Source organism: Anomalospiza imberbis, chromosome 24, assembly GCF_031753505.1.
Source record: "Anomalospiza imberbis isolate Cuckoo-Finch-1a 21T00152 chromosome 24, ASM3175350v1, whole genome shotgun sequence".
Taxonomy (NCBI): domain Eukaryota; kingdom Metazoa; phylum Chordata; class Aves; order Passeriformes; family Viduidae; genus Anomalospiza; species Anomalospiza imberbis.
Window position 1 is genome coordinate 6,722,111 of NC_089704.1, and position 13,088 is coordinate 6,735,198.

General features: G+C 58.8%; 3 protein-coding genes across 3 annotated transcripts in view; 2 read left to right on the plus strand and 1 right to left on the minus strand.

Annotated features, from left to right (window-relative positions):
* Positions 1-13,088, minus strand: part of SIDT2 (SID1 transmembrane family member 2) — a 207,468-nt gene that overhangs the window by 99,383 nt on the left and 94,997 nt on the right. The gene's annotated exons all lie outside the window — the stretch shown is intronic.
* ZPR1 (ZPR1 zinc finger) overlaps positions 1-13,088 on the plus strand; it is a 437,500-nt gene that overhangs the window by 3,511 nt on the left and 420,901 nt on the right. The gene's annotated exons all lie outside the window — the stretch shown is intronic.
* Positions 1,534-7,293, plus strand: BUD13 (BUD13 homolog). Its single transcript, XM_068172108.1, has 11 exons — positions 1,534-1,693; positions 1,832-1,919; positions 2,219-2,303; positions 2,448-2,499; positions 2,924-3,780; positions 4,037-4,131; positions 4,313-4,421; positions 4,818-4,956; positions 5,230-5,411; positions 5,735-5,816; positions 6,117-7,293. The coding sequence occupies exons 1-11, from the start codon at positions 1,572-1,574 to the stop codon at positions 6,208-6,210; spliced, it is 1,905 nt and encodes a 634-aa protein (XP_068028209.1). The 5' UTR covers positions 1,534-1,571; the 3' UTR covers positions 6,211-7,293.

Genomic DNA, 13,088 nt, shown 5'->3' on the forward strand with positions numbered 1-13,088 from the left:
TTGATAACGCTGTAATGGCGTCGTGTCCGTGCCGCTGCTCCGTCATGCACCGGCCGCGTGGGGCCCGCCCGCAGCTCCATCTACGGCCTCGATTGGCACTTGGCCACGCCCATGGCTCCACCCACAGCTCCATCCATGGCATTGGTTGTCATTGGGCCACACCCATGGCTCCACCCACAGCTCCATCTATGGCCTCGATTGGCACTTGGCCACGCCCCACACCCATGGCTCCACCCACAGTTCCATCTATGGCCTCGATTGTCACTTGACCACGCCCCACACCCATGGCTCCACCCACAGTTCCATCTATGGCCTCGATTGGCACTTGGCCACGCCCCACACCCATGGCTCCACCCACAGTTCCATCTATGGCCTCGATTGTCACTTGACCACGCCCCACACCCATGGCTCCACCCACAGTTCCATCTATGGCCTCGATTGGCACTTGGCCACGCCCATGGCTCCACCCACAGCTCCATCTATGGCCTCGATTGGCACTTGGCCACGCCCATTGCTCCACCCACAGTTCCATCTATGGCCTCGATTGGCACTTGGCCACGCCCATGGCTCCACCCACAGCTCCATCTACGGCCTCGATTGGCACTTGGCCACGCCCATTGCTCCACCCACAGCTCCATCCATGGCATCGGTTGTCATTGGGCCACGCCCATGGCTCCACCCACAGCTCCATCTATGGCCTCGATTGTCACTTGGCCACGCCCATGGCTCCACCCACAGCTCCATCTATAGCCTCGTTTGGCACTTGGCCACGCCCATGGCTGCCCACAGCTCTATCCATGGCATTGGTTGTCATTGGGCCACGCCCATGGCTCCACCCACAGCTCCATCTATGGCCTCCATTATCACTCGGCCACGCCCATGGCTCCACCCACAGCTCCATCTATGGCCTCCATTATCACTCGGCCACGCCCATGGCTCCACCCACAGCTTCATCTATGGCCTCGATTGTCACTTGGCCACGCCCATGGCTCCACCCACAGCTCCATCCATGGCATCGGTTGTCATTGGGCCACGCCCATGGCTCCACCCACAGCTCCATCTATGGCCTCGATTGTCACTTGGCCACGCCCATTGCTCCACCCACAGCTCTATCCATGGCATCGGTTGCCATTTGGCCACACCCCTATCCTGGCTCTTTTCTCCATTTATGGCATTGGCATCAGTTGCCATTTGGCCACGCCTATAGCCCCACCCTCCACTCAATTTATGGCATTGGTTGCCATTTGGCCACGCCTGTAGCCCCGCCCTCAGCTCCATTTATGGCATTGGTTTCCATTTGGCCACGCCTATAGCCCCACCCTCTGCTCCATTTATGGCATTGCCTGCCGTTTGGCCACGCCCCTATCCCTGCTCCTTTCTCCATTTATGGCATTGCCTGCCGTTTGGCCACGCCCATATCCCCGCCCTCAGCTCCATTTATGGCCTCTCCGCGCTCTGGCCACGCCCATCCCGCGGCAACTCCATTTATGGCAGTGGCCACGCCCTTCTCAGCCCGCCGCGCTCAGGCCCCGCCCCTTCCTGCCGGCGCAGGCGTTGTGCGTCACCGCGCGATGGCGGCGCCGGGGCTGTCGAAGGCCGAGTACCTGCGGCGGTACCTGAGCGGCCCCGCCGAGCCCGCCCAGCCCCGCCGCCGCCGCAGGAAGAAGCCGCCGGGCGGCGCCGCCAGAGGCGGGTGAGTCCCGGGGGAAGGCGGCGGCAGGCGCGACCCTGTGCGCTGCCCGGGCTTGGGAGCCGGCCCGAGCCGGGGACGCTCCCCGGGGCTGCCCCGTTCCTGACGGGTCCTGACGGCAGCGCCTCTCCCCGCTGCCAGGATGCGCATCGTGGATGACGATGTGAGCTGGAACAGCATCGCCGCCGCCCCGGAGAAGGAGGAGGAGGACGAGGGGGACATGCCTGTGGTGAGCGGCGAGTCCCTCAGACGCGCTCTCACCCGCTCGGCCCGTTCTTCCCGCTCTCCCTTGGGGAAGAACTTGCTGCAGCGCCTCTGCCTGCCCCGGGTTGTGGTGGCTGTGCCTCGGGCATGGGTGGGAGCTCTGGAGGAAGGAGTGAGCTCCCTGCGGACCAAAGCTGCCCCTTCCTCATGGGCCAGCACGGGGGTTGTGTGCTCCAGAAGGGCTGCTGGAGCCAGGCAGAGGGACTGGGATTGCTGGTGCTGGTGTAAGCAGTGGGACTTGTGCCTTTGGCTGGCTGTTTGCAGGTGGCAGAGTTCATCGATGAGCGCCCCGAGGAGGTGAAGCTCATGGAGGAATTCCGAACAAACTCCAAATGGAAGCTCCTGGGAGGTGAGGGCAGCCCCTCCCATCCTCTCTCCCCGATGCCTGGCTTCTCCAAGCAATGATGGAAGTTAAAATTAATCCTGGAGGCGCTGGAGGGCTGCTGAGCTCTGCAGAGCCCTAATAACGGTGATTGCAATTGTTTTCCTTCAGATGAGGATTCGCAGAGTTCGGATATTTCGGGACCTGCCAAGTCTGCCACGAGGTATGGGGGCTCCAAGCAGGAATCCTGCTCTCTGCTGCTCTGGCTTTGTCTCTCTGGGTCTGCGCTTTCCAGGTGCTTTGCTGGGAAATGTGGCCACTTCTGGATGCTTTTCCCTGCTGGGTAACCCCTGCCTGGGCTGGGGGACTGGCAGCTCTGGGTGTTTGTGGCACTGCCAGGGAGATTGGGGTGACGGTCCCTGCCACTTTGGAGGATGGTGACGGTGGAGACTTCACCATCGCAGCTCTGCTGGGGTGCAGGCTGCCTCGGAGGGTTTCTGGGATCTGCTCTGGGAAGGCTGGGGCTCAGGGCCGCAGCGTCCCAACGAATCCACATTCACAAGCTGTTCCCACCTCTGCGGTCCTGCTTTGCCTCCAGACACACCAAACACAGAGGGAGCTCACTGTCACCTTCTCTGCCCTCGCAGGCGGCGGCACCACGACTCCCCAGAGGCCTCGCCCCCGGCAGGGAAACACAACGGCTCCTTGGAGCTCTGTCCTCCGAGACGGCGGCGTCACGACACCCCTGACCCATCCCCTCCCAGGAGACAACGTCACGACACCCCTGACCCATCCCCTCCCAGGAGACAGCGTCACGACACCCCTGACCCATCTCCTCCCAGGAGACAGCGTCACGACACCCCTGACCCATCTCCTCCCAGGAGACAACGTCACGACACCCCTGACCCATCCCCTCCCAGGAGACAGCGTCACGACACCCCTGACCCATCTCCTCCCAGGAGACAGCGTCACAACTCCCCAGATCTGTCCCCTCCCAAAAGGCAGCGTCGTGACAGCCCAGATCTGTCCCCACCCCGGCGGCGGCAGCGTCACGATACTCCCGACCCCTCGCCTCCCAGGAGACAGCGTCACGACACGCCAGACATGTCACCTCCCAGGAGACGACGTCCTGGCACCCGAGATCTGTCACCTCCTCGGAGACAGCGTCACGACACCCCTGACCCATCTCCTCCCAGGAGACAGCGTCACGACACCCCTGACCCATCTCCTCCCAGGAGACAGCGTCACGACACCCCTGACCCATCTCCTCCCAGGAGACAACGTCACGACACCCCTGACCCATCTCCTCCCAGGAGACAACGTCACGACACCCCTGACCCATCTCCTCCCAGGAGACAACGTCACGACTCCCCAGATCTGTCCCCTCCCAGGAGACAGCGTCACGACACCCCAGATCTGTCCCCTCCCCGGCGGCAGCGTCAGGATTTGTCACCTCGGAGAGAGAAGCCGGGGTCCCCGAGTAGGAAGAAGAGCCAAACGAAAGGTGAGTGTCACACGCTCTGTGTCCTGGGGACCCCCTGGGATCCACGCTGCCACAGGTGAGTGCTGTGGGCTGCTGCTCTGCTGGCACAGCTGGCACAGCTGGCAGGGGCAGGGGTCTGTCCCTGTGGGCAGAGCTGGGTGAGAGCTCAGCCAGCCTGGAGTGCCTGTGGGCAGCCTGGGCTGTGGGCACAGCGAGGCCCCGGGCGTGATCCTCTTGGGGGAATCGGCAAAGCCTCAGTGGGCTTTGTCTCCTGCAGGACGGACCTCGCCCGCCCAGAAGGACCAGCCCGGGTCACGGAGCCCCCCGGAGCGCTCCCCGCATCGCCAGGATGCCAAGGGCTCTCCCAAGAAGGTAAAGGTTGTCTCCTTCCCTTCTGGCTGTGGAAGCCCAATGATTGACAAACTGGGGAAGCTCTTGGCTCTGACAGGGCTGTCCCTGCCCTGTCCCTGTGGCTGGGGTCACCCCTGGTTCTGCCTGTCCTGGCTGCCCCCCTCTAGGGCAGCTGGAACCGTGGGCTTTGTGTGCTCTGCAGGCCAGCACGATGTCATCCGGGGGCAGAGCCGGCCTGGTGTCGGCCGATGTGCTGCAGAGGGAGAAGCAGGAGCTCCGCAAGCACGAGAGGAGCACCAGGCAGCTGGAAGGTGGGAGTGTGGAACACAGCCTGAGCCCCAGCTCCCCTCCTCCTCCTCTGGTCTGTCAGGCCCTGGCACTGGGATGCTGCAGCTGGACATGCTGCTGGAAGCCTTGGCCAGGGTCACTGTTCACGTGGGGATTTCAGAGCAGTGCCAGGGAAGTCACAGGGAGTGTGAAATGCTTTTCCTCTGCAAGTCTGGAGGAGCTGATGGATAATGAGAGCTCGGGGTCTGTGTGGGGCAGCAGGGAAATCTCAGCACGAGCCGAGATCCTGCTTGGCTTTGGGTGACAGGCTCCTTGGGAGAATAGGACAAGCAAAAGAGAAGTCACAGTTAAAGTCATTGAATTGTCTGGAGGTGGTAAAATGTTCCAAAATTGTGACTTGAGGCATCTGTCCCTGCCAGAGGAATCCCGGAACGCTCAGACTGTGTTCCGAGACAAGTCCGGCCGCAAGAGGAACCTGGCCCAGGAGCAGCTGGAGCAGAGGCTGAAGGCTGAGGCAGAGGCCAAGAGAGAAGAGCAATATGCCAAGTGGGGAAAAGGGTGAGTGAGGGACTCCTAAGCACGGTCCTTGGGCCTCCCATCTCCTGGTGCTAGTTTGGATCTGCTGCCAGACGGGTGGTGCATTTCCCTGCGCTCTAAGGTTGAGCCTGGGACCAGCACGTGTTCCACGTGTCTGAAAACCCCTTCCCTTGCTGGAGGTGCTGTGGGAATGCTGCACAGGCAGTGGGAGTTGAGGGGTGTGCCCCATCCTGCAAACTGAATGAGTCCCAAGGAGTGATGGCTAGGCTTTGGGTGACACAGTGTGTTTTCCAGGCTGGCACAGGAGAGGCAGCAGCAGCAGAACGTGGAGGATGCAGTCAAGGAGATGCAGAAGCCCTTGGCCCGGTACATTGATGACCAGGACCTGGATCGAATGCTGAGGGAACAGGAGAGGGAAGGAGACCCCATGGCTGCTCTCATCAAGAAGAGGAAGGCCAAGGAGAACAAGGAGAAAGGTTTGCCTCTGGAACACAGCTGTGAATTTAAGGTGTCAGCAGTGCAGAAATGCAGCTGCTGTTCAGTAAATAGCCAAGGGGGGCTTCTGGACTTTGGAGTTAGTGGCTTGTTACCAGTAACAGTTCCATGAGTTGTCAGCTGGGAGAACAGGGCCTGCTGGCTGAGATCTCAGCAGTTTGTCACAGTGAGCCTTTGGGAGCTGCAGCTGGCTGTCAGGAGCCTGTGCTCTCTACCTGTGCCCACCTGCAGACACCTCCTGGGTGGGTGAGGATGTGACCACCTGGCTGTGCTGAAAACAGCTCTTCTGCTCTTTGTGTTGCAGAAAAACCCAGGTACAAGGGACCAGCACCTCCACTCAACAGGTTTAACATCTGGCCTGGGCATCGCTGGGACGGTGTGGACAGGTACTTGTTCCTGTTGGAATAACAGTAAAAATAAAGGAGTTCTGCTTCAGGGAGTTCCCAGTGTAAAGGCTGCCAGTAATGGGATGAGTGAGGTGGTTGGCAGCTGGAGGGTTGAATGGGTTCACTTACAAATGGGTGATGGGATAGGTGGGACAGGGGAGGTGAGGAACTCGGGAGGCATCGGCTCTTGGTAACCACAGGTCCGGGTGCAAACTGAGCCAGAGTAAATCAGTGGAAAAGCCGCAGCGGTCAGAAGAGCTCGTGGCCAGCAGCTGCTGTCACCTGGGTGTCCCTTTGCAGGTCCAACGGGTTCGAGCAGCAGCGCTTTGCCCGCATTGCCAACAAGAAGGCGGTGCAGGAGCTCGCCTACAAGTGGAGCGTGGAGGACATGTAGGGGAGAGCTCCTGCAGTGCCCCACAGGCAGCCCCCGCTGCCAGAGCCCTGAGGAATGGCCTGCCCTCCCTGGAACAAGGCCTGTGCTCGGCACTCAGCAGCCCACTGGACCGTCTTCCAAGAGGCAAGGCTGGCTTTCCCTGGCAGCCAGAGCCTCCAGCTCTGTGGGGAGGACACCGGTTTCTTGTTTGTTTTCTAACAAACTCCTGTTCTACGCCAAATGCTTTGACCTCTGAGGGCAGTTCCCAAGTCTTCAGGTGTTCTAAATCTCAGGTGAAAATCTGCTGAACGCTTGGGCTTGGGAGAGCTACCCTCATGCAGTTGGTCAGTCTGCTCCAGAACTCAGGTTAAGTGGAACTTCTGAACTTCTGTCAGGCTTATGCAGTTATTTTGCCACTTAGATCCCAGAGTCGCCAACGTGCAGGAAAGTTCAAACTCAGCTTCTCCTGACCCTGTCCAAACAAGAAACTGAGCAGGGAATGCTCTGGCACTGGAGGAGCGACCTGCAGTGCTGCATTGGGCAGCAAGATCTTAGGAGCCTCAGCAGTTCTTCAGGGCTCTCTTTCTAGTGGAAGTAAATGTGTGGAGAATTAGGACTTAAGACCTGGAATTGCTTCCCTCCTAGTTTGGAGCAGCTGGTCCCCCCAGACCCCTCTGGACTTGGGGCTGATCTCAGCACTTGGCTCGCTCCGGTGGGAGGTGTAACAGCCCTTCTCCTGTGGTCAGATTTGTCGGTCTCAGAGCTGGAGGCCGGGCAGAGCTTCCCTTAATGCCTGTGTGCCAGAAAGCACTTGTGGAAATAAATGCAGTTGTTCTTGCTGAGATCCCGGGGAGCAGGGATGAAATGCAGGCAGCAGTTTCCATGGAGATGCCTTGGCTGCAGCAGCGGGCAGGGGCAGGGCAGGATCGCTCTTTTCAGGGATTCTCCAGCGTTGGGAGGGCCGTGGGTGGGAGGGACAGCAGCACAGTCTGCTCTGGAGTGCCAGACTCGTGGGACTTCCCTGTTTTTCATCCCTGTGTCACATTAGCAGCAGCCCTGGAGTTGGTGTGTTCACCTGTAAATAAAACCTCTCTTTTTTTACTCGATTCTGAGGTGGTTTTTCCAAGGCGGCTGAGCCATTCCCAGCCCTGTTGCACCTGCTGGGCAGGGAGATGGTTTGGGAGCAGGGGGTGGTGGTGTGAGGTGGCAGCACATTTCCAGGCAGGTGCTCCCAGTTGTGCTCCCCCCTTCTGTCACCAAGGCCCTGTTTCATTTCCCCCTGTAACCTGAGGCAGCTGCAGCCTCCACAAGTGCAGTTCCACTTGACACATTCGTTTTTGCTCTCACTTAATCTGAGTGCTGCTGGAGATGTAAAGAACCTGCTGTGGAGTGATTGGATTCGCCCGCGTGAGCAGAGCTGGTGCTGCTACCTTCCTCACCTGCTTGGTGACAGTGGCTGCTCTTGCAGAGCCGCAGCTGCCAGCAGCTGGCTCGTGTCACTCTTGGGACTGCAAGCTGCTCTTAAGGAGGCAAAGCACTTTTAAATGCTGGTACTAAACAAAATGTGCTTAGGACCTGAAAATGGCATCAGGTTCTGCTCTTGCAGCTGATTTTGAAGGCTGGGGTTTTAAAATTTTAGAGGTACTACCCTGGGGACCCCCTCGTTCATCACAATGCTGGATTTATGCATCTGTTACTTGTTTGCTACCAGATACTTTATTTTTAAGAGATATCTGTGAGGAAAGGGGGGGCTCACATGATGAACACCTCCCTCCCTGATCCCATCCCCGTGTGCTGCCTGGGGAGAAGGGAGCTGGGTTTGTCCCTGTGCCCTTGTTCTGTATCCCACACCTCCTGTGCCAGCTGTGGCCCTGTCTGAGCAGTTCTGGCAGCAAAGCAGTTGGAAAACGCTGTGGGATGCTCTGGGATGAGCTGGGTGATGGAGATGGAGCAGTGACACCGGGACTGGATCTCTTCATTAGTGGCTCTGGAAGGGCAGAGCCCTGGTCTTGGCATCGAGCAGCAACTTTGATCAGCTTTAACCCAAAAAAATGAATATTAAAATCTTAATTTAATTTAAACCACTGTCATTCACAGTCATGGCAAACAGCAAGCAGAGTAATTATTATGCAAATGAGACAGATAGAAAAATGATTAATAATTGCGCAAATTAAAAATTATTGTAAACATCCTGTGACTGGTGATAAGTCGGGGAGGAGCGTGCGGGGGAGGCAGCGGGGCTCAGCCACCTCCTGCATCCCGATTTCCTCATTAGTGGGAGCAGCAAACGAGGAGCCCAGGGCTGCCTGGGGGAGGCCGGGCCAGGCTGGGAATCTGCTCCAGCTTGTCTTTGCTGTGAGAAAAGCTGGGTTTAAGCCATTTCCCCCTTGCTGGAGTCCCTGTGCCGCTGCCACTGCCTGTGTGTCCCTCTGGAGCCTGCCAGGGGATGCCAGCAGTGTTCCCCACAGCTGCTAATGGCCCCGGAGCTCCCCACAACAATTACCAGCTGATTTGTCTGGTGCTTCTCTGCTAATTGCACGTAATTTTCCCCCGTTTTCCTTTTATGCTTTTTCCAGGGAGCGCGATAATTCCAGTCCCGGGCTCTGGCTGGCTCCTGGGCTTCCACGGGCACCGCTGGTGTCAAGGACGAGCAATTAAGCCTGGCCTGGCGCGGCGTAATTAGATTTTTGTTGATGAGCTCGTGGTAATGTGTTTAGTTTAGATTAAGAGCTTAATTCGTGGGGTGTGACACCGCCTGTGCCCGGGAGCCCTGTGCCCACGGGAGTGGGGCTGGTCCTGGGAGGGGACCCTCGGCCATCACCCCTGCCTGTCGTGTCACCTGTCCCCACCAAGGTGGATGTGGCTTCTCCCCCCAGCTGCCTCGGCTGTTGTTTGTTAACAGCTCCAGCAAAGTGGCTTTTGGCAGCGTTGTGTTATTGCTCCGTTTCCTGCTGAGTTCTATTATTTTTTAATTAAAAAGAGCCTGAGATTTGTCATTTAATGTCTCTCTAACCGGCAGCAGCTCCAGGTCGTGGGTGCTCGGCAGAGCTGGCGGCTCCCTGAGTCATCCCGGGCTTCCAGCACGGAGCACCTGGGCGTGGGGGCACAGTGGGGCTCCCCCCGGGCACAGACACCCCCACTGCTTTTTGGGGAAGCAGAGTTTTCCCTGGTGACTCCATCCCACAGCGGGGCTGGGAATGAGAATCCCTGAGACTGGCAGGTTAGTGATTGTATATGCATATGTGCACTTTCCCTAATTATGGAATAATTAGGGACACGCAGAGATAAAAATTACTAATAATATTTACTCTAGACTCTATTTTTTTTTCAATAACCTCTCTCTCTCTTCCTCCTTCACCGAGTCTTGGTGGAAATAACTTTGCAGATCCCAGCTAATGAATATTTGTAAATGCAAGAGCATTCGGCGCCGGAATATCCAGAGGGCATCCTCTCTCTGCCTTGTAATTTTTTTTACACTAGATATTTAATATTTATGGTTCCACAGCCTTGTGAATAAAGAGCCACACGCAAACCCCCAGGAGCTCGGGGGCCGGGATATTTATGGCGCTTCCTCTTTTCCTTTTCAATTACAAAGACACCTCACATAATTAAGCGCTAATAACCTTGTTAATCTAAAATTGATACTCTTTCTCCTGGCTATCTCTTAATAGAATTAAAAACAGATTAATAATCAAGGGTAGGAGAAGTTGCACGGGATTCAGGGAGAGGGGGCCACGCTCCGGCCCCATCCCGGAGCTCCCGGGAGCCAGGTTGGGATGGGCAGCACCAGCAAAGGAGCTGGCAGGGAGGTGTGTTTTCTCTCCCCCGTGCTCTTTACACAGCTTAAATTTTTAAGACAAACAGCCATGTAACACCGTCTCCTAATGAAACTGTTTTATGTTAATTAATTATGTATCAAGGCTCATTTTCATGCGCGGCCCGGCTCCGCTTCCCCTCCGCCGAGCCTTTGATCTGTCAGAGGCTAAACGGGAGATAAATAATCAAATTGAGAAGCAGCCTGGATGGAAATAAACACGGTTTAGATGCGTTATCTGGCGGCTAGAGCACGGCCCTGGGTAATGGGGCTCACGGCTCAGCCACGCTCGGCTGCACACCCGGCGTGTGGAAGTGTCCTGTGCCTCAGTGTCCCTGCGGCCAGCCCTGGGGACAGCACCGTGTCCCCGTCAGGGAATGGGGTCTCTGCAAGTCCTCCCTAGGAGCAGGAGGCTGCAGAGGACCCTCAGTGCACTAAGCTGATGAAGAATTAAAACTCTGCAGCATTTCGTTCTTCCAGCCCTTGGAAGATTCCGGCAGCTCCAGGCCACAACCCCCCGTGCCTGGGGTAGCTGGGATGCTGGCAGTGGACATGGTTTCGGCATAATTTAACACAATCTCTCCCGGTTTGTTACACCTAAGCGGAGGCAGGTGTGCATCCATATTCATTGTGGAGGAACTTCAGGAATTATAACTTCATCAGCCAAGGCCGCCCGATGCCGCAGCTCCTGTGGGGCACAAGGTGAGGGTGGCAGTGCCCGGAGCCTGTGGGGACAGGGATTGCAGGGCTGGCAGGAGGGATACCCATGGGCTCAGCTGCTCCGGGGGTGCCCGTGGCCACATCCCTGGTGACCTCGACTGGTCTGGGGAGCCTTGGCCACTCCAGGGATGCCCGTGGCCACATCCCTGGTGACCTCGGCTGCTCCGGGGGTGCCCGTGGCCACATCCCTGGTGACCTTGGCCACTCCACGGGTGCCCGTGGCCACATCCCTGGTGACCTCGGCTGCTCCGGGGGTGCCCGTGGCCACATCCCTGGTGACCTTGGCCACTCCAGGGATGCCCATGGCCACATCGCTGGTGACCTCGGCTGCTCTGGGGTGCCCGTGGCCACATCCCTGGTGACCTTGGCCACTCCACGGGTGCCCGTGGCCACATCCCTGGTGACCTCGGCTGCTCCGGGGGTGTGGCAGTGCTGGCTCAGGGCAGGACCCTCTGCCTGTGGGCAGCTCCGGTCCTGAGGCCAGGTTGGTGCCCTGCTGTAAATCAGGTGTCGCTCCACCCGTAAACACCCTACAGCAGGAATTCCAGATTATAATTGTGGAGCGCTTTACAGCCGTAATAACCCGGCAGTGTTCTGGCCCGTGTGTAATTAGCAACTAATGGATTTCTTCCTAAAGGGCTGAAGGCAGAGGGGGCCCAGCTCCAGCAGCCGGGGCTCTGCCCGCCTCCCCGGGACCCCCTTCGGATGAGGACGCCGCTGGGGGACCTCCCAAGCCCTGGGGAGCAGCGCTGGCCGCAGGGATCCCACTGCAGCAGGAGCTGGAGCTCCTGGCTGCAGCTCTCGCCCAGCCCTCCTCATCCTCCAACAGCCCCTGGCCCCGGCTGTGCTCCTCTTGGGCTCCCAGCGAGCTTTGTGCCTGGAGGTTGTTCAGGTAGAGGATTTGGAGTAAACTCGGCCGCAGCAGCTCCCCGGGGTGTGTGCGTGCTCTTTTCTCTCCTGCAGCCGTGTCAGACCGTGGCCGAGCCCAGCCCTGCTCCGCAGCGCGAGGTGCCAGCCTGGAGGGGAGGATGTGGGAGCACCGCATCCCTTCTGGGCCGCTGGAAGGGATGCAGGTGAGCCCCTGTGCCCCTCACCTGTGCCGTGGGCGGCAGCGGGGCGGGAGCAGCCTTGGGCGGCTGCCATGGCACATCCCGGCCGGGCCGGCAGCGTGCGCTCGGGTGGCTGTGCCAGGGTGCGAGTCCAGCCCCGGGCCGGTGCCCAGCGGGACCAGGCAGGGCTCTGGGCACGGCCACCAGCTGCGGCCACCGGCCCCGGGCAGTGCGGCCGTGCCTTCAGCACCCCCGAGCCGCAGCCCGAGCCCGGAGCAATCAAAGGGAGCGCTCAGAGAGCCTCGTCCCCTCCAGCGCTGCCCCGGGCCCTGCCTTTGGGCTTCTAAGGCTCTGCTCCGGCGGTGTCGGTTCTCATTAATCCGCACATCAAAGCCGGAGCTGCCAAACATCCTTGGGAGGCTGCGGGGATTCCTCGGCAGCGGCAGCAGCGGAGGCAGCGGTGCAGGGGGCTCAGGGGCGGCTGCCCGGGGCACAGCAGGGTCCCCTGGGGCAGGTGGGGGGCCTGACCCTCGGAGCCCCGAGCGAGTGCCAGGGGCTGCGCAGGGAAGGTGTGGGGTGTCCCTGAGCAAGGATGTAAAGCAACAGGACGCGGTGCTCTGGCCTGGTCGCCAGCGCGGTGATCGCGCAGAGGTTGGACTTGGTGACCTTGGAGGTCTTTCCCAACCTGAATGATTCTGTGGTTCTGCAAAGAAAAGGCCCTCCTGCAGCAGCATCTCCCACGTGCCACGTGTGTACAAGCAAGGAAAAGAGATTTAGCAAGAAAACACACACAGAAATCAAGCAGGGAAGGTGCTGCTGCACTCTGAAGAGTGGAGTTTGCCTGCCAAGGTCCTCTCCGTGCCACTGTCGCTGCAGACTGGGATTCCCTGCTCGGCTCAGGCGTGGCTCAGCATCCTGCCAGTGAGCTAATCAGGTCAATGCATTTTTAACGGGGCATAGGAAATCTTTATATTTTTTGTCAGGCTCATTCTTCTCCCCCGTCTCTCTGTGGGGGCTGAATTATTTAATGCTGAATATCAAGCAGGGCCGGTTTCCCTGCGCTGGCTGCTGACGGTGCATTTTAGGGCTGCTGAGATTGGCAGGTGGCTGCGCTCCGAGCCGGGCCCAGGGGAGCCCGCTGGAGCAGCAGATTACCTGCTTGCACCAGATTTATGGAATAACTTGGGTCCTTCTGGGCATCTGAATAAGCAGGATAGGTCTGGAGAAGGGATGAGCAGTGGCAGAACAGGGTGCTCACAAATCACACCATCCCCTGTCCCCCTAATCCATCTCTGTGTGCAGTGAGAACATCAGTT